Genomic DNA, 27,669 nt, shown 5'->3' on the forward strand with positions numbered 1-27,669 from the left:
CACAAATAGCGATAATGGTGAAAGTGATCAAAACAACCTGTATAGCGAGAAAAGTGAAACAGAACATCTAACTGATGCATATGGTTGGCATAAATATGATTCTCCCTCTGAAACTGTAAAAAGTATGGAATGTATCTCTATGAACATAATTTTGTACATTATAACTTTTCAGATTGACACTGCAAAAATTATGCTACTATTATCTTTCATATATTTAACCTGATGACAGCTCTGTGTACAATGATAATAGACTACCCGTGAACAATTTTTCTATTCACAAGAATGTATGTAAACAGAACACTGGTTGTATTTTATTGTTATAACTATAGTGAGCAGATGAATGGAGGAAGAAGAAGGAACAACAAAGGATGAAGCACGGAAAATGTACACGGTCCCTAGAAGACCCTAACAGAGAATGAAGAATAAGAAAAAGAAAAATAGAAAATAATTTGTCCTAAATTGAGCATATTGTTCTTATTTGCCCTAGAATAGGTTGTAAAAGTTTATAGTCCTGAATGCATAATTTAGGAGTGGGTGGCAGTTCTAAAGTCATAAAAGGTAACACAAGACACACATTCAGACAATGCGAGGCATGTAGCTGTTATCTTGCGTTCAGGAGATAGTGGGTTCAAATAACACTGTCAGCAGCCCTGAGGATGATTTTCACACCAGGCAAATGCTGGGACTGGACCATAATCAAGGCCACGGCTGCTTCCTTCCCAGACCTAGACCATCTTGCCATAAGAGCTCTCTGAGTTGATGCGATGTGAAAGAAATAGCAAACAGGTACATTATCTAACCGGAATGTGGATTCTTTCAGCACGCTCCAAATTATGAGGGAAGAGACAGTTGCTTGTGAGTCCTTGCAGCAACCAGTCTTCACTGATGTGTTAAAAAATCTATAGAACCGTTATGAACAATGCACGACATATGAAGGTCCACATCATTTTGAACACATGCTTTCTGTTCCAAGACAGTTAAATATGTCAAAAATTTCATTTTTAGGTTCCGTATTGAATTGAGATTTACTTTCAAAATTGTTAGGTATGGGGATCCATCTATTCAGTACAAGAAATAGTGATAATTACAAAGTCATCACATATTCATTTTTATTTGGGACCAGTTTCGGCAATAGGGTATGCCATCATCAGCCTAGGAATTAAGACAAAGACATGGGACATAGAGTACATTACATTTCTTAAAATTATTAACAATACTTGAACTGATTTACTTTACATATGTACAAGGGTTTTTAACATTAAAATTGTATATAGAAAGGTGTACACCAAAATGTTTGTAGAGTTAAAATTACAAAAGTGGAATGAGTTTTCTTCCCATTGTAAGAACAGTGTGGGTCGTAGCTACTATGTAGTCATAATGATATATATGAAATTGAGTTTCTTACTTCAGTAATAACATTAGCAGTCATTATAGATACACTGATGGACTAGTTACAACAACTAGTTGTTTACTTAAATTTCCTTGTAGATGTTCAATAATTATTCAACTTGGATATAGCAATGTATGAAGTTTAAATAAATGTCTTATACGGCTAAAATATAGTAAGGCTTCTGTGTCACAGGTTATTATATCCAAAAGGCTTCAGTAAACAAAAAGAATAAGTCCATTGTATATTATATAACATTATATCCCTATTAGGGATCAGTGGCGGCACGTGACTTTTACAGTAAGGGAAGCACATATCATAAGCTAAGAAGATATATAAAGTAAAATAAATATAATAACTCACATTATCTTGTGCTATTTGAATGTTAATTCCATCCGCCACTCCTTCTTGACGAATTCTTCTATGACAAGGCTGTAGAATTCTTCTTCACTCTTTGATGACTTCAATTTTAGTAACATCTTCTCAATCGACAGTAGAGACAAGTTCGAGAGTCTCTGTTGTCCCTGTGTGTTTCTGCAGTAGGTGTGGATTCTCTGAAGTGCCGAAAATGAACGTTCGGCACTAGCACTGGACACTGGGATAGTTGAAATCAACGCACATAACTTAAACAGTTCAGAAAAGGCAGAAGATGACAATCCACTACTTTTTAAATAAAACAAAAGTTTTAGAACTCCCATCGTAAGATACTCATCGGAGGAATAAGCTACGCTGAGCTGAGCGCGAAGTCAAAATGCTGACCGTAACTTTGTTTCAAAGAACAGAATGCTGCTTCAGGAAAACTTTTCTTCGTGTTTCTTTGATCAACTAACTATAAAAATGTTAATTTCTCGAGTGCTTGAAACTGAACTTCTGGTTGGGTGTGTATATTGTCACATATCTCGCAATATATACGACGGTAGTGTGAATTTATGTCGCAGGTTTCATTTTGACGTAGCCTCTTCTTTGGCAGCTCGCAGCTCTCTTGACATTTGTTCCATACTCTTTCAAATTCATTTCTTTTTCCCTGAATGATACTTTTTGTTTGCCCTACTTTGGCAATACAGAAATTTACATCTAGTGCTTTCGTTTGAAGAATTTCAAAGAGAGAGTCGGTTATGCAAAATATCTCGCTGAAAACTAATAAAATGAAATTGAACTGGAATTCGGAGAGAACGCTGTTAAAACCTCGAGCTTCATGATACGTTTGACTATCCCATTGCTCTGGATTATCAAGGACATTCTCGAACAACTGAACTAATTCTTCTTTTCATTCATGAACTGTTTCAACAAGTCTTCCGTTGTAATTCCATCGTGTTGGACACACCTTAGGAATTCATCTCTTGACTTCTTTATCTAATGCAGCAGTTCTCTTCGTTGAATTAGAAAAGAAAGAGGACAAGCTACTCAGAGTCATGAAGAATATTTTACATTCCTTTATATTAGAAGTTGTCTGTGTAACGACAAAGTTCAGTCTGTGAGCAAAACAATGTATGAATATAGCATCAGGGTATTTATCTTTCAGTCTTTTCTGTAAACAACTGAGGTCTCCTGACATCACTGCGGCTCCATCGTAACATTGAGCGACTAGTTTAGAACCACAGTTGAACTCGTCCATTATGTGGAACACGTGATCTGCAAGAGCAGGAGCACTGCGATCGGCGCTTACGTCAGTAAATCCAAGAAATCGCTCATCAGCAGACATGAACCTAACAACAGTTGAAAGTTGGGAATGGGCAGAAATATCAGTAGTTTCATCAATAATAATCGCCACGAATGGTGACTGTGATATTTCTTTCTTTATTTCGGTCAATAACACACTGGCTACTCCGTCAATTAAATCATTTTGTATTTGATGTGAAAGACCTGTGAACACCGTTGCTTTCTGCAATTGATTTGCCAGTGTGTCGTTATACTTGCTCAGCAGCGTTATGAGTTCTATATAATTTCCATGATTTAAGGAACTTTTATCTTCTGTACGCGGTCTGAAAAGAAGTTCTTGTCTCGCAAGATACATTACAACGTCAATCAGTCGTTGGATCACGTTTCTATTTTGTTTTACCAACTCGTTGTGTTTTATTGCCTCCAGTTTACGCTGCTGATCGAGTTGCATATCTATTCTGGTCGTTCCGAAAGTTGTTAACAGAATTTCAGCTCAGATATGTGTTTGTGATTGCTCCTGTTTCACACCCCCTTTTCATTTGAAAATAGAACGCAAGGCCAACAGTAGAGTTCTGATGTATTTTGACAACCACATAACCAGCCCATTTTTCCATACTGCTCTGTATTAAAGTGCCGAACACAACGTTTAGTTTTAGTTTTTACACCCGGTAAATCAGGCATTGGTCTGCCACCGGATATTACTCTTCTCTTGAAAAGTCCTCGAACTCATGCCCTGGATTAAGAGAGATTCTAATACGCATCCACATTCCCCTCCGCTCTCCTCACTCGCATCGACAGTTGCCATACTTCAGAGACTCAAAGCGGGGAATGAGCACAGTCAATGCATTCCCTTCTAAGCCGGCAGAATCACAGTACTTCCTTTAATTTATATGTGTGCACGTAAATTTGGTGTAATTTTCACAAATAACACAAAGTATATTAAATTGTACAACTCACTGTACGATATTTCACTTCAGTTGGAAACACAAGCACAATTAAACCTTTTTCTCACAAGTTTTATCACAATTATCACATACAAATACTCTTGAACGGAATGAGTAGTCAGATGCATTCCCTTAGCTCGCCCCTCGAAGCTTCCTGAACCCAAACGAACAATTACGAAGGGACCAGAGTGGAGCCAAGGTCGAGTCTGGCAAGCCACTTGCCTGACGAGCGGCGCTGATAGCACATCCTGGCGCAGCTCATGGAGACAGACGTATGTTTGCAACACTCAACTGTCCATGCATCACTGTCACGTTAAAATAAAGTTAATATATATTTTATTAAATGAGACAAGACTTAAAATAAATACTGGCTGCAATAACATGCTTAAATATTTTTTTCTTTGTGTAATAATTTTTAAGGGAATGACTCATTCCCTTCATTGCATGGAATAACCACCCCTGTTATGGATATAATAACCTGCGATACTGTGTCATATCATCAGATTTTATTTATATAAGAGATTTTTATACAAAATCCATACAATGTTACGTCCAAAATGAATGCCTCAGAAATTTTAATTAGTGCACATTTATGAAGAACTTCTTTCATTTGAATAATGTATGTATGTTCAGTCCGTCAGCGATGCCCCTCGTGGGATCCTCAACAGCTCTGCCATCAGCTGTCATAGATAGCCTAGGCATCACTGAAGAGACGTACTAGGGAAATGAGGAGTGAGGTAGTTTCCCGTTGCTTTCCTCACCGAGCCAGAGTTGCTATTACATATCAGTCTGCCAAGCCCACTGAAATGCATGCACCAACCGACCCTATGAGCAACATTTTCACACCATTCATAGCAGGGACTGGCTGCATACGGATTGGCATTACTAGCATCGCTCATACCTCAGTCACTTTCATATTGTCAAGCCAAGGATAAGACTGAGACAGATCTATGAAAGTAACAAAATTGCTCTAGCCTATACCAGAAGACATAGTGCACTGTAAACACTAGGTCCTGCCAGCAAAGAGGCTGTAGCAATTAGCTCATGAGCATATCTATATTGATTACAAATGTTTAAAAATTTACATCAAGAAATAGATAAACCAAATTTTACATATACAACAAGAACGGGAAAGTAGTTAACACCTGCGGACACGCAGACCAAGCTATACAATGGACTTATTCTTTTTGTTTACTGAAGCCTTTTGGATATAATAACCTGTGACACAGAAGCCTTACTATATTTTAGCCGTATAAGACATTTATTTAAACTTCACACATTGCTATATCCAAGTTGAATAATTATTGAACATCCATGAGGAAATTTAAGTAAACAACTGGTTGTTGTAACTAGTCCATCAGCCTATCTACAATGACTGCTAATGTTATTACTGAAGTAAGAAACTCAATTTCATATATATCATTATGACTACATAGTAGCTACGAAGAGAGCCTCCGTGGCTCAGACGGCAGCACGTCGGCCTCTCACCGCTGGATACCGTGGTTCAAATCCCGGTCACTCCATGTGAGATTTGTGCTGGACAAAGTGGAGGCGGGACAGGTTTTTCTCCAGGTACTCCGGTTTTCCCTGTCATCTTTCATACCAGCAACACTCTCCATTCTCATTTCATAGCATCTATCAGTCATTAATAAAGCACTTTGGGAGTGGCGACCCCATCGTACTAATAGCCTATATCTGCTTCATTCATTCCATCCCTGACCCGGTCAATGACTGGAATACAGGTTGTAGGTTTTCATTTTTCATTTTCAGTAGCTACGACCCATACTGGTCTTACAATGGGAAGAAAACTCATCCCACTGTTGTAATTTTAACTGTACAAATATTTTGGTGTATACCTTTCTGTATTCAATTTTCATATTAAAAAACCCTTTTACATATGTAAAGTAATTCAGCACGTACATTTAACAAAGTATTGTTAATAATTTTAAGAAATGTAATGTACTCTATGTCCCATGTCTTTGTCTTAATTCCTAGGCTGATGATGGCATACTCTATTGCCAAAACTGGTCCCAAATAAAAATGAATATGTGATGACTTTGTAATTATCACTATTTCTTGTACTGAATAGGTGGATCCCCATACCTAACAATTTTGAACATAAATTAGATATGTGTTGCCACCATCACTTTGCATGATATAATGACGTTCCATATCTTGATGTTCAGAGCATGTTCGTAATTTCAGCGAGTAGCTTAGACCAGTGGTGTTCAAAGTGCAATATGCGTACCATTAGGGGTAAGCAGGGTCGTCTCAAGGGGTATGCAAATTTATAGTAGCTTCTAACTGTTTTCACCGAACAGTTCAGAAAAGAGTTGAAGCTGCTCATATTCAATAACATGTTGTTTTGATTTAGTGTTTTTGTCCACCGATTATTCAATCTAAAATATGTGTCAGTTTTTAACCCTCACTGACTAGGTATGTAAAAATGTGTACTAATGATGCATTGCTCTTTTTAATTTTTTTTGTTTCAAAATCCACTCATTCACTTCAATTTTTTTAGTAGCAATATATATAGCACAATAGTAATTGTTGCATTAATAATTAATTACACTCATAAATATACTGACGCTAGACAATGAAAAGCTCGTAATTCCATTCATGAGAAAATCACGTTCCTCCATCTGTCTTGTGAAGGCTTGCTGCGTTGCCTGAGAAGGAAACAGAAGACTCCAATGGTCCAATAATTGGGCGATCATTAAGCAATAAAAATGCCGCCAGGAGCAGTCCTTCGGCCATTGCTCACCGCTCACTTTTGGGCTTCTTCTGTAAACTTTACTCCGAAGGAGTTACGAGGATTCCTTTGCCCAGTAACGATATATATACATTACATTATTGTTATTATTGAGGAACAGGGTGGTGTAGTGGCTTAGCTGCTTGCCTGTCATCCTGGCGACCATGGTTTGATTCCTGGTGCCGCTGACGCGAGATTTTCAGTTAAAAATTCCCTGGTGTCAGGAAGGGCATACGACGTTAAATCCCCGGCGACAACTCTCTCGTGTCCCAGTGCATGCAAAGACCCTGAGCAAGCGGGATAAGCTGCGGATGATGATGAGATGATGATTATAGGTAATAGTATTTAGCATCCACCAACAATCATTTGCTATTTCTGGTAGGTCTATAATCGCAATACTCATACTTTGGGGATACCAAGGTAAAACGACTGGATTTTGGGGCTACGCCAACCAAAAAGTTGATTAATTGATTGATGTTTGTTGTTTAAATGGGCCTAACATCGAGGTCAATTGCACAGAGGGAATTGTGGAACTCGCTTTTAGAACCTTCCAGCAACATAAGAACTTACATAAGACTTCACTCGAATTTAAGTGTGCAACACAAGTTCAATCGTCAACCTAAGACTTTGTCATCAAGTGATTTTATACAACATCACACTTTTATTTATCTGTTAATTTTAACATATTCTGGTCATATTTATTGTAACACGTGTATAAGGTTTTTACTTTTGCATGTCATTCCATCCCATCCCCTTGTTCATCCACATCACTTCATTTTTAGATTATATCTTTTCCTTGTAATTTTGGCTAGGCTGATGATAGTCCAAGAAAACGGACCGAAACAGTACCTGATATTATCATATTGTAATGTTTTGATAAACATTAAATGATTTTAAGTATTGAGAAGGTGGAACAATAAAATTTTGTACTCATTTTTAAGTTAAGTCTTAACTCAATACGGAACCCAACCATGAAGTTTATTACTTTGAATGAACAAAAGTATCGAATTCTCCACCCTCCGGTAGCATTAGCTCATTGCCAGTCAAAACTTCGTCCTCATAATCATCATTAGAGGCAGCCTCTTCTAGTAAGACACAAGCTTTGCGGAAACAGTTGCTGATTGTGGAGGATGACACCTGCTTCCAGGCAGCTGAAATAAAGTCCATGGCTTGTAGCAAATTAATGGAGAGAGGTTCATTTCCTGCATCACTCAGTGTTATTACATGCTGAATCAGCAATTTTCTATAATGCCCAAATCAAGCGGTTGTAGAACACTCGTACAGTTAGGACGGAAAAGTTCCACTCGGACATTCTGACATTCTCCAGAAAGATTTGAGGTGGATTGTTGCACATCGATCCATAAGAAGTAGGGTCTTCTTCTGTTAATTTTTCATTTTAATGTCCAGTTTTGTCAACCAATGTTCCATTAGAAGCATAGATAAGAATTTCTGTTAGATTCAAATCCGTAGGTTTTGTTTTTGCACCCTTAAAACACCTCGGATTCTTCGATTTTCCTATCACAAGTGGAGGAAGTTTGTCAGATCCATCTGCATTGGTGGCGAGAAGTACTGTTGCATGAATTTTACTTTTCTTCCCTCCATGACATGGGTCATCTTTTTTAACTAATTTTTTATTAGGAAGGAGATTGTAGAATAGGCCGGTCGCATCACAACTGTGGATGTTTGGAGGCTGATAATCGCTTACGATACCCGTCAGAACCTCTCCTTTCCAGTGTTGCACCGTGACGTCGTCCATAGCTTTTAAGTCACCGCAAATTGTTCTCCTTGTGATTCCATGAAGATCTTTAAATCCTTGCAACTATCCTGATGAAGCCTTGAAATCAGCAGTGATACTCATCATTTTAGCTAAATCTATCGCCTTTGCCTTAGCATGTCGCCGCTAATTGGTAGAGCTGCAGCCCGCTTTTGCTGGAAACATGTGAAAAGTGCATTCTCCAAATCTACCTACCTTCCTTCTGGCTGACGGCTGCGCTTTGCTGATTTTGAACCCAGTTTCTCAAGAACTCATCCAAAATAGCGTTTCTTTTACTGATGACTGTACATAGCGTGGTATAAGCAATCCCTAAGTCTGAAGCAATTTCAATTTTTGTTTTGCGTGGACTAGCGTCCACTTCTCGTATAAATTTTACTTTTTCTTGTAGGGTATAACTTTTCCCTTTTCTCTTCTCCATGGCTAATTAAAAGCAACTGTATGACAAAACTACTGTTCAACAGTAAACACCAAATACCGGCACCGTGGACATTTTATTTCTCTGTTGTTCCCATGAAAGAAATCCTCATATTCAAATTTACTGTATTTTGTTTCCGCACCGAAACCGCCTACTTTGCTTGTAATGTATCTCTCTGGCGGCAGTGAAAAGGTAAAAAACAACGAAGGTAGAGGAGGAGCGAGATAGAGAGTGAAGGCGACTCGCTCGGTTGGCTTTTGTTAAGCCACCAGTAAGTAAGGATCAACAATGTCACTCAGCGAAACTCTTTGTGTTCTGTTTCAGCACCGAAATCCGACCGCTCTACTTCCGCCTACGCCGACAAAGAGGAAACTTCGTAAATACGGTAGTTTCTTTTAAAAAAGTACGTGCTCATTACAATTACGCAGAACACACTTATATTTCACTGACACTTAATACGTATAAATGGATTACGTATAAATAAGGTTTAATTAACACACTTTTAAATTACATTTTGCTGGGACCTAAAGGAAATTACATACAAATACGAATTATGCAGAAACGAGGTTCAACTGTAATCACAAACCTATTTAGTACCCAACATAGTGATACTACGCGCAAGTTAAAGCGACCCAGGGCGTTCCTCGTGTGGTGGTACTAATCACAAGTAGTTTCATGGTTCTAATTTGATCATCCCTTGGTTGCCCCTTTTGACAGGCAGGGGATACCGTGGGTGTATTCTTCATCTGCGTCCCTCACTCACAGGGGGTCAACAAAAAAAAACATTGGAATACCTCTGGCTTAGACAGTAGAGTGCTGGCCTGCTGAGCCCAACTTGGTATGTTCAATCCTGGTTCAGTCTGGTGGTATTTGAAGATGCTCATGGTGTCTCATATCGGTAGATTCACTGGCATGTTAAAGAACTCCTGCAGGACAAAATTCCAGCAGTATCTCAACACCTGTCTCCAAAAACTGTAAAAGTAGTCGGTGGGACATAAAATCAATAACATTATTAATGTAATTTCACTAACTTTATTTTGCTGCATATTGTAGTTTATCTAGCGAAACTATTTGATCATATGAGGAGATCAAAGAGTTAAATCAGAGAACTACTAGAGAATGATGTTTGCAAACAGCAACAGGGAGGCTCAAAGAATGCACTATATAATTATGTAATTACAACTCTCTCTCATTGAATAAAAAATGATAATGTATATTTTTAGCAATGTATAATATTGTAAGTACAGTATTGTCAATATCATTAGGATGATTTTTCAATATTTCTTTGGTGTGACTGCTTTCTGAGACTTCATTTATATTCACTCTACTCCCCTGCACTGACAACAACAATAATAAAAACAACAACAAAAAATTCCACAGATATAACAATATAATGTACATGATTAAAATTTCTCTTCAGTAGCTAATATAAAATTATCATTAAAAACAATGCAATAGAAATCTTTTAAAAAGTGCTGTCCAATTCTAGAATAACATCAGACAAAACTGGAGAAAACTGCTTAAACTACAAAGATAAACAAAAACACAATCCATTATGAGAACGATGAACAACAGTGGTTTCTGCTTTTCTACTTCCAAGATATATCACAATTAAAATTCCCATCTTTACTGGCATATTTTCCTCATCCACTGTTCCAAAGTAACTTTTCATAAATATAATTTCCTTGTGTAATATCCCTATCTCTGATTTTCATGGATGGATAATGGTATTATAAAAATTTGCAACTTGTAAGTTGCGGTTGTGCGTAAGTTTGTTCACCCTTACCACCCTTGCACTCACAACAGTGGTAACACATGAAATACCACTTCTTAATCACTAACAGCCTACCTGACCTGCTTATCTCTGATTATAACAACCCTCCTGAGTTATTTATGACCCTGCTTGGAAAGTGTACAGTTTTAAACATATCAGTGAATGAGAAGTGATAATACCCGGGAAATACATTAGTTATACGGCTGGATTCAAACTCAAGTGATAACTTTGACGAAGAGAGATGGTGTACCTGCAGCAGGGTGATAATTTCGTGCAACTACCACATTGGTTCGTTATTAATGTCAACAAAAAGATAAATTAGTGAAAGCTCCAGTGACTAAATGATTGTTTTGCGGACCCAAATTTGGAAAGTTTCAAAACATTGAGAGAGAATTGCTACACAGCATTAACAAGCTAGGAAGCAATGTATGCCATGAAATGACCCAGTTGAAGTCATGGGATGTCATGAAAAACATAGAATATCTTTTCTCTTTTTACTAGTGGTTTAACTTTGCATTAAAACATCTAAAGGTTTTTGGTGAGGTAAGGGTGGGAAAGAGCTTGGATTGGGAAGGTAGCAGCCATGGCCTTAATTAACATGCTGGCTGTCAGAGCGGTGCATTGTACTGCTGAGTGAGTCTCTCATGAGGCCACGGCAGTACAAAGTACCGCTAACAGGTGTTGCTATATGACTTTATCTGCCGGGCCGGCGGACCACTGAGCTGTTGAATTCGCTATGCTAACGTACCACTATGGCCTCGGAGCAAATACTGGCATTCTTGGTTTCCAAAATATAGTCTTTATTTTTTATTAATCCAACCTCCTTTTATTGGCAACACATATTTGTCCAATCAGTTTAGGCATGCGCTTAGGTGTGTCGGGTTAGGTAACTCACAAGCTCAAGATTTTGAAGATTGTGGGTTTGAATCCTACTGTCGGGAAACCTGGTTATGGTTTTCTGTGATTTCCCATTATCACCCAAGCTTATGCTTATCTAATCAATAGGCCACATTGATTCCTTCCAAATTGTTGCACCAATACCTGAGCTGATTTCTACGCTTATCGCAGTAAATATAGCGTAAACATGAGCGTATTTGCATTTTCTAAATTGACAACATTCATTGACAACATAGCAACATTTTACATTACCATTGAGCATGTGGCAAGGAGTAAATAGGAAATAAATGTATTTCAAATTTAATTTGGTGAAGAGTTTTTTGTGTTGCAAAATGTAATAGATCAGTTTGACATGGACACTACTTACCAGAATTCTCATACTGAAGGGCTAGCGTAATTATCTTCCAAGTTCGAGAAGAAAACAGTTTCATTTTTATAACTAACCTCTCCATTCACTGGTAAAATAACTTAGAAATATCTCGCAAGTATTTCACACACATCCTACTGTAAAAGAATGAGTGAATTGCGATTGTAGCCTTAAGTGCTAGTAAAAAATAATCGTGGCATGCTCTGTTATCTACAATGTGTACTATCAAGCAATGCAAGCTTCTAGTACCACTAGACTGTACCGCTCTGGCCGTCTACGCAAAACCATGCAGTGAACTTTTCTGTGGAGCCACAGCAGTACCTCGGGGTGCTGGGAATTTTTATTGTATTTCGTACTACATTGAACACTTAAGTGAAATATAATTTTGAATTTTGCTTTACTGCTTATTTACTACATGCATAGAAAAAAATGCTTTGGCCACCGGGCCATTTCTTGCTGTGTGTCCTGGCAGTCAACGTGTTAAGGTACAGCCCCAGCATTTGCCAGGTGTAAAAATGGGAAACCATGGAAAACTAACTTGAGGGCTGCTGATGGTGGGATTTAAACTCACTATCTCCCGAATGCAAGCTCACAGCTCCACGACCATAACCGCTCATTGAACTCAATCGGTTGCAGAATCTCTGATCAGGAATTTGAAGCCACCCAAGGATGGGACTACTTGTTTTATGAGATATACCAACTGAACCAATGAGAATAACAAGTCTTTCCCAGCAGCTCACAAAAGGCTATACGGACAAAGTTGTGGAATTTCATTGATTTATTATATGTCAGTGGCAAGAACATGGATTTCTGCTTTCACAAAGTGGTATTTTATAGATAATGTGGTATAAATATTGTTATCAATATGGAACCAAAAATGAAATTTATAAGTTGTAATCATAAATTAGTTTCGATAGACTGATGAACCTAACCATTAATGGTTAACCAAGCTGAAACTAAAAAGAAATGGCTTCCACTATAACAAAACTCATAATGCTTGCTGTTCCTTGTTCCTTTTCTTCTATCAGTCATGGTAATTATGCCGGCTGGCTCCCAGCTTGCTACAGTGGAATTGCTCTGCTCACTTTTTCCGTCTTAAAAAAAAATTTTATTTAACCAAATCTCTTAGGTTTATGTATCGCATTTGGCCATTACTAGAACAAAAATTACTTAATAAGAGCAAAGAAATGGCTGATATCACCCGAAAACTGTGAACCTTAAAAAATAATTTTCAAGTTATTATTGAATTATGTAGTCACTGCACAAAAATTAGCTCCAGGGTATTAGTATGTTCCATCCATATGCTTTTTATACTGGAGGGCTTCCGAGAAGCCACCTCCCCATAATTGTCATAAATACCTCCACTCACCGCTGCTCACCATTTCCTCTCTCTACATTTTTTCGTCCAAAATTTTGGAAAAAAATAATGGGGAAAATACACGAGGAAATACAGTATTAACACCTCACATTATTGTGATTTTTATATGTGAGGAAGATTCACTAGAGCACCTTGTAAATTACATAATTCTTGCTTCATTTGTACTCAAGCAATCACTGATATAAAAATACTGGATTTCATAGTTAATTCTAATAAACAGTTATTTAAAAAAAATAGAATTATTCATTTACAAATACAGTAGGTCCCTATGCTTAGGTATCATATGTTGTACATATGAGAATGTCTGTGCAGCCTATTAACTTACATTCACACCATAAATAATTCACAAAATATATAAAATAATACTATGGATTATATCTTTTGTTTCTACTTTTTCTTTTTGCTTTAATATTGGAAAGAATTTCATAGGCCTGTTGGATTTCCATAAACTTCTCTTGAGCGGCAAGTTTTTTCTCTGGATCTTTAACTTTATCTGGATGAAACTCACGAGATAAAGCCCGCCATTTTGATGTAATTTCAGCTTGGGTAGCACTACTTGATAAGTTTAATACCTGAAATAAGCAGAAAAGAATTACACTTATGAAACAAGTTACAAGACAGAACATTATAAGTTAAATCAATAGAGAGATAAAAGGAGGTATCTTCTGTATATTTATGGGTAAGCAGACTGAAACAAAGCTAAATATACAGTAAGGAGAGTATCCTCTATTTTCTACTGCTATAACAGAATTATACACAAGCATACGACCTTCTAATTGATCTAGTAAAGTATGTACAGCTATTGAACTCTGGAAAGTTAATTATTTGCCTTTACACATATACAGTAGATTCATAGTTTCATAGTAAATATATATACAGTGATGGGAAAACAAATTAAAAGTAACTGGGCTGAACTGTTACATCAGAAATATTGTACTTCATTACGATTACAAATTACGCTTTCAATACGTAATCAGTAACATTACAATTACTTCACAGAACACCAGACTTTAGGAAATCACTGGAATTTTTTTTACATGGGTGGATTGATACTAAAATTTGCAAGGAAAAAGACATTACTTCATTTGTGGTTTTTTAGCATACAGACATTAAGTGGCTATTATCACCAAGTGAGACTAAATGTTATACTTTGGAACTTCCAGTATGATTGCTTCCAAGCAAAGCCTGCATTTCACATTCATATAGGGGAGTGGAAATTCCTCAACCCCTTCGTCATAACATACTTTTCCCTGTTCCCTTAACAACAACAAGCAAACTCACAAAGTTGTATTACATGACTATCTGAATATCAGCCAGCAACCTTAACAAGGTGTGAGTGAATGAACAAGTGTGCATTATAGCTTTGCCTTTTGTGTGATGCCTTAAAAAAGTCTAGGGCCCCAAAGGTGGCAAACTCTCATTGCGATGTATATAGATTACTAGAACGTAATGAGTTACAGTCTTATTTAAAGTAAATTGCGAGTAAAAATGACATTTTGTAATTTTGTGAAAATTAATGACTACAAGTAAAAACGACTAAAGAAGTATTTGTTACAATTAATTTGATTACTTTTATTCAGTTACTTGCAACTCTGTGTATTTATATGAAAGTTTTGAACCTAGGCATTTGTGTTATAGTCACCATGATGACCAGACATACAAGGGATGGCTCAGTGAGTTAAGCTACGGAGAAAGACTTCTCCTTAAAATTATTAAATTATCCCTTTCATTATTATCAGACAGTTAATTCTAGGTTTGTTGGGATTTTCTATTATAGTGTTTTCCTTTCATGACCAATGTGGAATTGTTAAACTCGCCTCTTTATGTAACACTTTCATTTTTGAGGCTTGTGTGCCTCCCAGTCTCATGTCTAGTCATATAGCTTTGTACCAAGCTACCATTTTCTACTTTGTTGAACAAGTAATTTTCTACCTTTTATTTACTAATAGGTGATGTACCTGTGCTTTGCTACAGAATTCTAGATGAAGTAGTGTACACATTGTGAGTAAGATTTTATTAAATTTCATAGCTCTTAGCATTACCCCAGAAACACGACGGGGAAGTCACCACACATCGTTTCTCATGTGAAGACTGGGTTATGGAATTTTCATTGTAATGGCAGCCCCCCTGCCTAATTCCTTCCTACATGGCCCACTTAAGAGATAGTGTGGTAGTAAAACACAGAAAAACATATTTTTCTGCAATACTGTCAGAATTACAAAGCAAATGCTTACAAAAGTTTGTTCTAGGAAATAGAATTTTAAGTACACCCGCTGACTCCATTATTTAATAGGACTCACCGTTTAGGCAAGATATACACTTTTAAGGGTCCCAGGCATACATTTTCCTATGACTTACTTCACATTTTATTTCCCTGCAGGGCTCCCTTAAAATACACTGTAATAGTAAGTAGCTTATATGTTAACCAAAGGTTCCAGTTGTATACTTGCAAAATTTGAGCTTTTACTTGAAAGAAACCAAGACAAAGAGACCAAGGATAAAGCATGTGCCAAAACAGAGCAAAGCATTTCTTTCTCAAAAAGAGATACGAAGAAAATTCATATGAACCTTTTTCTGGAAAACATGGTGGTCTCCACTGTTCAATAAGACAAACTGGTTAACTAGCATTTTCAAGTTTAAGGGTCTCAACTGTACATTTTCCTCTCACTTGCTTCACATTTTCTTTCGCTACACAGCCCACTTAAAAGATAGCATGGTAGTAAGTAACCAAAGGTAACAGCTATGTGCTTGCCAAACTTGAGTTCCATCAGTCAAGTAGTTCTTTAACATGAAAACACACATACAGGCAAACGTACAAACTTGGAGATTTATTATTGCTGTCATTTTTCTGAAAATCACAGTTCTCGTGGGAACCCTTTGATATCCTGGATGGCTATGTTACCCAAAATGATATTATCTTTCAAACAGTGAAAGAAATTTCCAAACTAGTCCAGTAGTTTCTGAGATTATCCATTACATATAAACAAACTCAGTTTCTCTTTATATATTAGATAGATGTAACTTTAAATTTTGATCCATGACTTGTTCAAGTAGTATGAGGCTAGCTCTAACTGACCACCTTCAGGTGTCATTGAATATATTCACATGTGTAATTTGTTGTTGGTTGTTTTTGTTACGGTGCTGTTTCAAACATCAAGACACATGGAAGACAAAGCTCTCCTCCGAAGACCATGCTGGCAGGTGTCATGACTGTCATTCTGTGGCACAGTAGGCCATCAGGAAGAAGGTCACCCAGTCCCCCTGATGCACCGACACCACCTTCCTCAGATGTTCCATGCCATCCAACTGCAGGTGGACAGGTGTCGTTCAGGTCTTGTGTGCACCGAAATGCAGCAGAATTTCCTTTATCAGTATTCATTAGAAGTTCTGGCCCTGGTCACTCTGCAGCTCCCTGGGGACACCAAAGCAACAGAAGAAGTTCTTCACCGGGACATCTGCTACAGATGATGTTTCTTGACTGAGGATGGTATGGACCTTAGGCCAGTTGGTGAAATAGCCCCAGGCTAGAAGCAGGTAGCAATTTCCGGCATATGATTCGGGAAATGATCCAGCGATGTTGATGGATATCCTCCTGAAGGGTACTCTGTTGTACAGTTGCATCTGGCCCCTACTATGTGTACACGGGCATTGGCTTGCTGCACTAGTGTCGCATATTTGGTACCAACATTCAACATCTGTCCTCAGGTGCACCTAGTAGAAACATTACTGGATTTGATCCAAGGTCTTACTGACCCCAAGCTGGCTTGCAGTGGTGCCTCTGTGTAACTCAGCCATCACTTACATCCTTTTGACCCTCGGAATTACCACCTGAGTGACCTTGCTGACATAATAAGCTTTTGGGCTTTTGTTGTGTCTTCTTGTTGTTGGCTGATTCCCACATAAGCGCCAACAAATCATCATTGACCTCCAGGACTTCCACTGTGCCCAGTATACCTTGTACGTTGGGCTATGTTCAACAATGTTATTTTATGCTGGTTACTGTATCAACTTGACTTCTTATAGGATTTCTGCTATGTCGTCATCGTTCCCAAGCAGTTTTCTCCTCAGGGCAGTGCAATCCCAGACTTCTGTTGACACACCCCTCACAGCTGGACGTGGACATCCTCTATGGCCTGTCTCTCAACCTTCTGACAACGGATGCAATCCTCAGCACATGATCTGAACAGGGCATCTGCATTGCAATGTTTCCTTCCCAGTTGCAGTGAAGTCATAATACTGGAGACATTGCACCCACCGAGCAGTTCCCCTTTACATTTCTAAAATTCAGGAGCTACATCAAGGTGGAATGGTCAGTGCCCAGATGAAACTGCTGACCGTACAGGTATTTACGGAGGTGTTCTAGCATCTTCATGATGGCCAGAAGTTTGCAGGAGGGTCATGCAGCCTCGGATTAATTCTTACTGTAATTCGCTATCACCTATCCCTCTCCTGCCTGGATCTGTGACAAACTCCACCGATCCCCTCAATGCTGGTGTCAATATTGGCAGTGAACTTCTCTCCAGGCTTGGGATAACACAAGATGGGTACTAAGTACAGGACCAACATCTCCTCAGTTAGTTGTGAGAATGACTTTGAGATGTTGGATCCAGCAATGAACCTCGTGTAGTCAGTACATGGGCCGAGGAAACTCCTCTACTCTCACTTAATTTTCAGCACAGGCTTTTAGCTTTTCAGTGGCTATGTCTTGGTAATGGCCTAGGTAGTGTATCTCCTGCTGCAATAGTCTGTACTTCCCCTCTAGTGAGCACTTTGTAGTCTCTGGAATGTTTTCTGGAGGTTTTCCAGGTGTTTCTAGAATGTGTGTCCTACCACGATGATGTTATCTGGTACACCAGGCATGCGTCTTGCGTGAGCCCTCTCAGCATGGACTCAATCAGATGCTCAAACGTTGCAGGTGCATTACATAGTCTGAAGTGCATAACAGTGAACTACCACAACCCCTGGCTAGTAGAAAAAGACTTCTCCTTGTCCTTCAGGTGCAGCACCACCTGCCAATCATCTATAACAATAATCTGATAGTTATTTAAGTTGAGACCGAAAAGAAATGGCTTCCACTGTAACAAAATATAACAATAAACCTGCCAATATCTCAATTTCAGGTCCAGAGTTGAACATTACTGGACATCAAATAAGATGCGCAAGGTGTGGGCCACTGGGCGTAACGGAAAGCAGTTCTTTTTTGGTGACATCATTCAGCTTCCAACAATCGATGCACAGGTGGGGTTCACCATTCTTCTTCTTTACAACTACTAGAGGGAATGAACACAGACTGTTGGACTCTTCAATCATTCCATGCCGTTCCATGTCACTCGAATATGATCAATGTCTGAGGGCTCCTAAATCGGGATCACATTGCTGGTGTTGTGAAGGAAAATCCTGTTGGTCCTCCTGTTATCGTGAAGATGTCCTGGAAATCTATGATCAGCCTCTCAAGCTCCTTGAACTGGTATGCCTCTAGGTGTCTTCCGGCATCATATATCACCCCCTGGAACCATTCGTCTGTCTCCCTAGTTTTAGGCGCTTGAGTGTCATAGTCGTCTGCTGGTGATTGCTGGTATGAACACAATCTACTGATTCACATGTTCTGGAGGTTGGTCCTGCTGGGTATCTGTTAGTTCCATGATGTCGTATTGTGAAATCTTAACAGGATGAGCATCCTGGCCAAGTGAAGTCCACATTTGGTAGCTGTCAATCTGGATTCCACTACTCCACTTTCTTCCTCAAAAGTCCCTTCCAGTTGCGCTTTCGCTATACCCTGGCATCACTTCATTGGTGGGTAATGTTACCCTTGCTAATTGGGGGCATGTTCTGGGATGTCAGAGCATAACTTCTTGAAAACTCAGCTATAGCACCAGTTACCATTCTACAATGGCCAATTCGTATTCCTGAAACATGTTGAGTCCCAAGATGACCTCACTGGTAAAATCTACAATGAAAAGCAAGACTCGTAGACTTCTTTGCCTCACTGTCAGTTCCAGTAACACCACCTTCAGGACAGGGATAGTGTCTCCTGAAGCTGCCTGTAGCACGAAAGGGCAGTTTCTATCTGCCCCTTAGCAATATTCGGCCTAGGGACAAATTCCGCTCCCATGTCTATCGTCACGTGGTATTAATTATGCAACAAATTTCTATGCTAATCGGGAGCATGATCTGGGGCGTCAAAGCATAACTTTTTGAAAACTCAGCCACAGCACAAGTTTTCATACTACAATGGCCACTTTGTATTCCTGAAACATGTCAAGTACCAAGATGATCTCACTGCTGAAATCTACCAATTAAGTCCCGCTTCTGACACCAGTTGCAATGTGTACTCAGGGTCCTAAAATCTGAAATTACTACACAAAGAGGTAGCATGTTTTGCTATTGACCAAATTTACTCAACGAATATTTATATTTACTTTCAAGTTCACTTACATTTGAATTTTCTAATTCACCTCTTCACTCACTCACTCGGCAGAATACACCAAACTGCAGCGATTCGAACTCATACTCTCTAACATAACCTCTCGCAGTGTAGTCCTGTTCCAGAACACTTCACAGCTCGCCACACAATCAAGGCCGTCTTGATTCACTACAGTACTAGCTGACACACAGGACTCACAACTGTCTTGCAACTCATAAAAAGAAAAGGCACCTTACTCATGAAACTATGCGGCGCATGGAATTTAGAGATGAATATAGCCATAGAGGAAGGAGGCAGACTGGAGAGGCTACCCAAATGGAAAAAAGATGAAGGACTGCAAAATCCCCAGGTGATCACGCATAAGCCAAGTGTTGTCAACTTCATGTTACTGGCAGGTATTCTGTTTTGATGGGTTACAAACTCCTTATTCATTGTCTCTCATGACAGGTACAGAACACTGCTAGTGAATTCTCACCCTATTCTTCAGTGAGGAATGGTGTTAAAGGAAAATACCATGAGAAAAACAAGAAGATAGAATCACACTTCAAGATAAAAGGAAAAGTGCTGGACAAGAATTGCAGAAGAATGTCCAGATTATACTGGATTTGTAAAAAACTGTAGATAGGTCAAATAGAGAAAAGTGCCCTTGAGTCAAATTGGACAAGCCTTAAAACAATAATTAGCCCTTCATAAGAGAAACATTTGTGCCAATTTTCAAACCACCATTGGTACTCTAAGAGGAGGTATGAACTTGAACGTGCAGATATGGTTTAACCCTGCAACTGGCGACTATGTTACCTCCAACTGATAACCATTTCTAAGGAGTTTTGCAAGCAACTTTTCATAAAATCACCCAAAAGACAATAGTTGACTAATAATTAAATATTACATGTCATTTTATTCATACAAATAGAGAAAAATATAGTAAGAAATCAATCTCATCAATTTAGTGTTTTAAGGGGGTATAGATGAAATATTCCACACAAAAGAAAAACGTCTAAATAGTCCATGAAGTTCTAGGCAACACAGAGGTAACAAAAAATAGCTTTATGACTGTCATGTTATATACAAAATGTGCACCATTTTGTGCTGATCAAGAATATATACACTTTTCACTATCTTGAACGATTGTGAAGGTAAGAGAAATTAAAAAGGACTGAATAATATAATACATACACAGCCTCTATAGCGTAATGATTAGCACTATTAGCTGCTGTTCTCAGTGGCCCGGGTTCGATTCCCGGTACTGTCAGAAATTTAAGAATGGCAGGAGGGCTGGTATGTGGTTAAAACGGTAGGATGCAGCTCACCTCCATTGGGGATGTATGTTGGGTATTCAGCCCGAAGGCTGGTTGGATCCTCAACAGGTTCACCATTAGCTGTCATAGATGGCCTAGGTGTCACTGAAGAGGCGTACTAGGGAAATGAGGAGTGAGGTAGTTTCCCATTGCTTTCCTCACTGAGCCAGAAGTTGCTATTGCACATCAGTCTGCCAAGCCCACTGAAATGCCTGCACCAACCGACCCTATGAGCGACATTTTCACACCATTCATAGCAGGGACTGGCTGCATAAGGAATGGCATTACTAGCATCACTCATACCTCAGCCACTTTCATATTGTCAAAGCCAAGGAAGAGACTGAGACAGGTCAATGAAAGTAACAATTTTATTCTAGCCCATACCAGAAGACATAGCGCAGTGTAAACACTACATCTTGCCAGCAAAGGCATACCATTGGGGATATGCCTGAAAAGGGCTGCACCACCTCAGGATGAGGACACAAGTTTATTTTACTTTTTTTCCAAAACACAGACTGCTTAGTTGGACTCATGCGCTACATCTCCAGGGTGGCTTCTGTTTCTTCCTGCCTTCATGGGTCTCCAGTAAGTATGCACTAGGCAACCACACAAAACAAGATTGCTGTCTGCAATATGTTCTTATCTGCGTGTATGCCAACCTTCTCCATGACACTAAATTACTTTACTAATGTGTTATAATTATAAACAGACTTTCCTATTTAAAGTGATGTATAATATCTGATCAATACAGTGACAATAAAAGAGCTATCATGAGATTAGTAAGTGCTGACATAATGCATTGTGATCTTGACTTTAGTGGTAGAGCTACACGGAAATACGTCGCTATCATGATGTTTACCAGTTATAGGGTTAAGTGCACCTCTACTAAACCAGATGTAGGAAAACTCTACAAAATTTATGGTATGTTTTTCAAGTATAATCTGTTATTTGGCATTTTCTTTTTCAGGTATTTCCTAAATTTGTTTTGTCCTGAATCAGATTTTAACACACTGAGGAGCCTAACAGTTAGAGATGATTTACGCTGTATAGGTTGAGGTTGTATCTGATTCATTTGATAAGATGACAATAAAACTACATATACTCTTTGTAAAAAAAACTGTGGATGAGATGTTCCATGCATGAAGAAATTCATGGTGCAGTGTTGGCTATCCCTGGCTATAATGTACATGTAGAGAATATTTTAATTGATGGAACTGAAGTGGTTTGAAGCAGGAACATGTGCTGTACTATTTTGAGGAAGTCAGAACTTCAAGCATGTGCAAACTCCAAACTTCATTGTAAAGACTATTATAATGCTACCAAAAATGACCCAAAAATCATACAACGTTAGCAAAGTATAAAATTAAATACAACAATTTTAAGGCATTTAATTGATTATGATGTACTAATTTTAGTAAGAACAAATAGAAAAATTTGAGTGACTAACATATTTTGTATACGGTAAGTACTTTACAATAGAATCCCCATCAGGAAGTTGTAAAATTTAAGAAGCGAGATTTCCACATCCGGAGGTGCACATGGCACTGAGGTTTACTCAGCCTACAAGAAAAATGAGTACCAGGTTAATTCCTGGTGGCAAAGGCGGCCGGGTGTAAAACTAACCTCTCTACCCCATCAAATGACGAGGTTACGGATAGTGGAAGCCTTTACCTTCCACCCCTCCAAGGACCTTCATGGTCTGTACGGAGATGACTTTGCTTTGCTTTTTTTTTTTTTTAAAGATACTTTACAGCCCTCTAACAGGTGCATTATGGTGAAAATAAGTTAAAACCATCCCTACATCATAGGTTCCCTGCTTTATAGCAAAGAAATATGGTACATTAGCAGTGTGTCCTGTGTTTATCTACAGAGTACCAGGTAAATAATATACTATTACTAAGTAGTACCAAAGCCCTTATTTTGTACATACATGTCAAACTACACACCTGTGCTTTTGTACAATTGAACAGTTTTTTTTTTTTTTTTTTTTGCTAGGGGCTTTACGTCGCACCGACACAGATAGGTCTTATGGCGACGATGGGATAGGAAAGGCCTAGGAGTTGGAAGGAAGCGGCCGTGGCCTTAATTAAGGTACAGCCCCAGCATTTGCCTGGTGTGAAAATGGGAAACCACGGAAAACCATCTTCAGGGCTGCCGATAGTGGGATTCGAACCTACTATCTCCCGGATGCAAGCTCACAGCCGCGCGCCTCTACGCGCACGGCCAACTCGCCCGGTAAATTGTATTCTTTATTGTTGGCTGTATGTAAACATATGTTTCCAATTAGATCATGGCTGAAGATGATCCAATGTATGTAGGGTTGAAACTAGTACCAATTATATAGGACACTATATAAAGCTAATGGTATTGAATAGGTGGACCTTTCTCTACCCTTTGATAGTGATCAATTGTCAATACGGACCATAATGAAATTCATAACTTACGGATTCAAAAACTAATATACAGTACTTGAAATTGTACTTTACCTGATGAAATTTTCAATATGACAGGTAATAAGATCACAATCATGAGCAATAGCAAAGGTAGCAGAATCATGCAGACAAATAAACACACAACCCATCTTGCCCCCCGTTCCTCTATACAACAGAATGATGAACACTGCAATAACCAATTATAATTATCGTCCATGGACACAACAAAAGAAAAGGAGCAATACTTTCCTCATCGCACAGCATATATGCCCTTCACTGAAAATCTAATAGGAGTAAACAGGATATAATGCTACTGTACATTTTTGCTGTAATGTAGGCAACATGTTCTGCAGGGACAGTTTTTAATTTATTTTACTATGATGCACCTACCGGAGAGGATTGTGATTGATACAGTTAAAAAAAATTAGGGGAACATATTTTTGAATGCATGCCATGCTCCACAAACAATACCTCGCACCCAGGTATATTACCAACTAAACCTTTATTCTTACCGTTGAAGTATACAAAAGAACATCGATGGATTCGCGTTCATTTTCAGAACACAAATGGAAATGTCCAAATGTGGCAAAAACAAAATGATAACAGTCCTCCATGGTGAATTTTTATTACAGTTGGAGAGCTTCAGTATGGTGTATGTCCTCCACAAGCATTTATCACAGCTTTGCACCTACGTGGCATGCTTCGTACAAGTCGACGGAGGTCACATTGCAGTATCAGGTCCCATTCTTCGATGAGAGCCTGTTTGAGGTCTTGGACAGTCTGTGGTGGAACAGGATGCCCACAAACACTTCTGTCAAGCCTATTCTGCACACACTCGATGGGATTAAGGTCGGGACTCGCGCTGGCCATTCCATCTCTTGAATGTCCAATTCTCGCAAGACAGCTCTGGTGATGCGCGCTATATGACCCCTGGCATTGTCGTGCACAAGTACAAATTCAGGGCCAACACCATATGCAGCAACCAACACGTGCTGTAGCAGTATCTGCTCGATGTACCCCGCAGCGGTAAGATTACCATGGACGACGAAATGATCCGTATGGCCATCTATACTGATGCCATCCCACATCATCGCAGAACCTTGCCCAAATCGGTTGTCTTCCTGGACAACATTTGGCATGTACTGCTCACCACGGTGTCTCCATACACGTTGACGTCCTTCACGCTGTTTCAGGGGAAATCTGGACTCGTCTGTAAACAACACAGGTCTCCATTGGCGAAATTGCCAGTTGACGTGGGTGCGGGCAAACAGAAGGCGAGCTGCGCGATGTTGCTGCGTTAAACAAGGCACTTGAACAGGACGTCTTGGTCGTAAGGACACTTCACTTAAACTGTCCCTTACTGTATGGTCAGACACCATGACTCCAGTGACCCTCCTGAGGTCTTGTTGCAGTTCTCTGGCAGTTGCTGAACGACGCCGCAATGCACAGATGGTCAGATATCAGTCATCCTGTGGGGTTCTTATGCATCCACGAGCTTAACTAACCCTCCTTGTGAACTGGCCTGTCTCATTGTAGTGATTCCACAAGCGGTGAATAAGTGACGGGAAGACGTTGAGATCCACAGCAACACAACAAAAAGTCCATCCTTCCTGGATCAAAGTGACGGCCCTTCCGACTTGCACCTCATTAAGGTCTCATGGGGTGTGCTGGTTTATGTACAACGTGCTCAAATGATCGCAGTAGTCTGTGTACCTCATGACATATGGATGCACCACTATTCACTTTGTCTTGAGGGGTCACCTGACAGTTTAATGCATAGCTACGCCTACAGATGGAGTATAACTTCCATTTGACATACCCTGAGTAGCTATGGTCTCAAGGTATGCAGTACAACCATTGGAATCCCATCTACCAAATTAACGTTCACATACCAGACATTACAAAACATGTTCCCCTAATTTTTTTGAACTGTGTAGGCTATATATCAAGGTTTATGAGATAGCTACCATATACACAGGATGTTAGTAACTCAAATATTTCTATTAGTTCTTACTACAATTATTATATTACAAACAATATAAAAGGAATGAAACTTGTCATATTTAATTTTAAGCTTTGCAAATGATACAGGATGTTTGTATTGATGTCCCGCATGCCCATGATATTTTGTGGAATTTTTCTAGGAGTGTAGCAGTAAAATAAATAAACAGCACCACATAATAATAATAATAATAATAATAATAATAATAATAATAATAATAATAATAATAATAATAAAATTATCTGGCCATTTTCTTTTGGAACTCAATTAGGTCCTTGTGTTCACTGAATGGTCTATTGTTTTTGGTTAGATAGTAGGAAGTTCTTTACCATAGCATTAATACAATGTGCTTGTTTTAAATTTGCGTTTTGCAGTTGCTTTTTTCTGAGGCTCAACAAGAAAGGATAACTGTTCATGAATAGCTTTGATCAAAGTTTGGGTTACAAGATTTAGAAAATAGTACTGGGGCAGCAAATTGCTCCGCCCTGGCACCACTACAAACCCACTTACAAGTTCAAACTGATACCTCCTCTTAGGATACCAACAGTGGTTTGCGAATTGGCATGAACATCTCTCTAATGAAGGGCAAGCAATTGGTATATGACCTTTTCAGTTTGACTCTTGGGCAATATTCACTATCATACCCTGCTACAACCTTTTCTCAGGTGTTAGATCAATAGTTACAAGTGAGAGAATCTTACTGATATATGATGATGATGATGATGATGATGATGATGATGATGATGATGATGATTTATACAAGAACAATACAGTTTGGTAAAGAATACATATATTGAAATAATACCTTATAAGCATTCTGTTCTCCATGTGGATCTGAGAGGTCAATGATTTGTTTCCATGTTTCATACCAGCCATGGTGTTGAGCATATGTCCAGGTATCATCTAAAGACTGTTTAAATTCTGTCCAGAGGGGTGAAGAGAAGAAGTGGTGTAGAGCTTCATGTATCCTCACCTCCTCACCATCACTGTCGGTTATCTTGGCATTGAAGTACAAGTAACTACACCACAGTGAAGAGTAAAGAAGTCCACACAGGGTGAGTGTGACGATACGCCTATAATGATACACAAAGTGAAGATTTTCATTTTTATAATATAAAAAAAGGAAATGGTTCAATACAATGAGTACCAAAAAAAAGCACAATTTATTCAGTTGAATTTATTAGTAAGAAATGTGATCTCTTTCCTTCCAAACAATAAAACCTTGCACATCAAAGGCTGCAGCGAAAATTCATCCAAATGTTCAACCTGTCTAATCCAGTGCCTTTTATATAGTCCTACTTCCATAACCTTATCCACTGGGTTGAACTACAGGAATACAACGCAGCACGTGTCTACTCATTACCATTCATACTTACTCTCATTACACAGGCTTCGACAACAGTTTCACTTGTTAATAGAATAACTGCCTCTGCTTCTATTACACCACTCATAAGCTATGAACCCAGATCAGTCCCAAGTCCAAAGCAAATCTGAGTTTCAACATATAATTTTCTACTATTTAATCCTCACCTCTTCTGCATGCCAGTCTGCGGCCACACTTCTCATCAGATCTAATTTCATTTCTAATTTCTCCACCTGATGTTACCTTATTCTGCCTTTGATTTCCTTTTCCTCCTCCCCCTTAGACTTTATAATCCCCTTTACAGACCAGTAGCAGTCATGAATGGAGAATTAGACAATAGATTTTACAATGGAAATATTTTAATTAAGAACTGGTTGTCCATATCTTTTAAAAACCTGCACATTCCTTCTTACAATATAACTTTTAATTTTTTGGGGGTTCTGTTGAAACAAGAAATATATAACACTTAAGACACTGTACTGTGCCATATCTGTAAAAGAAATATATTAGTAACTGAATGACTTGTTTCGTTCAACGAAAACATCCTCAGATTTTATCAAAATCAATTTTAAAGATGTGTGTTGGACACAATATTATTTACATTCTGTAAACTTGTCAGTGATTATAAGTGAAGTGGATCATATTATGAAAAAGTGTGACAAATTATATGAATTATGAAGTCTGTTATTGACACTTTAGTAGATAGTTTCAAGTTAAGTACAGAAAACTTTCTTTGTAGTGTGCAATGGAACTTGATGATGATGATGATGATGATGATGATGATGATGATGATGATGATAATA

General features: G+C 38.6%; 1 protein-coding gene across 1 annotated transcript in view; it reads right to left on the minus strand.

Annotated features, from left to right (window-relative positions):
- Nucleotides 1-9,967: 9,967 nt before the first annotated feature.
- The window catches only part of wus (TM2 and DnaJ domain-containing protein wurst), a 73,790-nt gene continuing 56,088 nt past the window's right edge, over nucleotides 9,968-27,669 (minus strand). Inside the window, exons 4-5 of the mRNA XM_067134968.2 lie at nucleotides 26,309-26,576; nucleotides 9,968-13,919 (exon numbers count right to left, since the gene is read on the minus strand). Of these exons, the coding sequence (XP_066991069.2) occupies nucleotides 13,713-13,919; nucleotides 26,309-26,576 (475 nt within the window). The 3' untranslated portion in view covers nucleotides 9,968-13,712. The remainder of the gene's footprint in view (nucleotides 13,920-26,308; nucleotides 26,577-27,669) is intronic.

The sequence above is a fragment of the Anabrus simplex genome, chromosome 1 (genome assembly GCF_040414725.1).
Source record: "Anabrus simplex isolate iqAnaSimp1 chromosome 1, ASM4041472v1, whole genome shotgun sequence".
Taxonomy (NCBI): domain Eukaryota; kingdom Metazoa; phylum Arthropoda; class Insecta; order Orthoptera; family Tettigoniidae; genus Anabrus; species Anabrus simplex.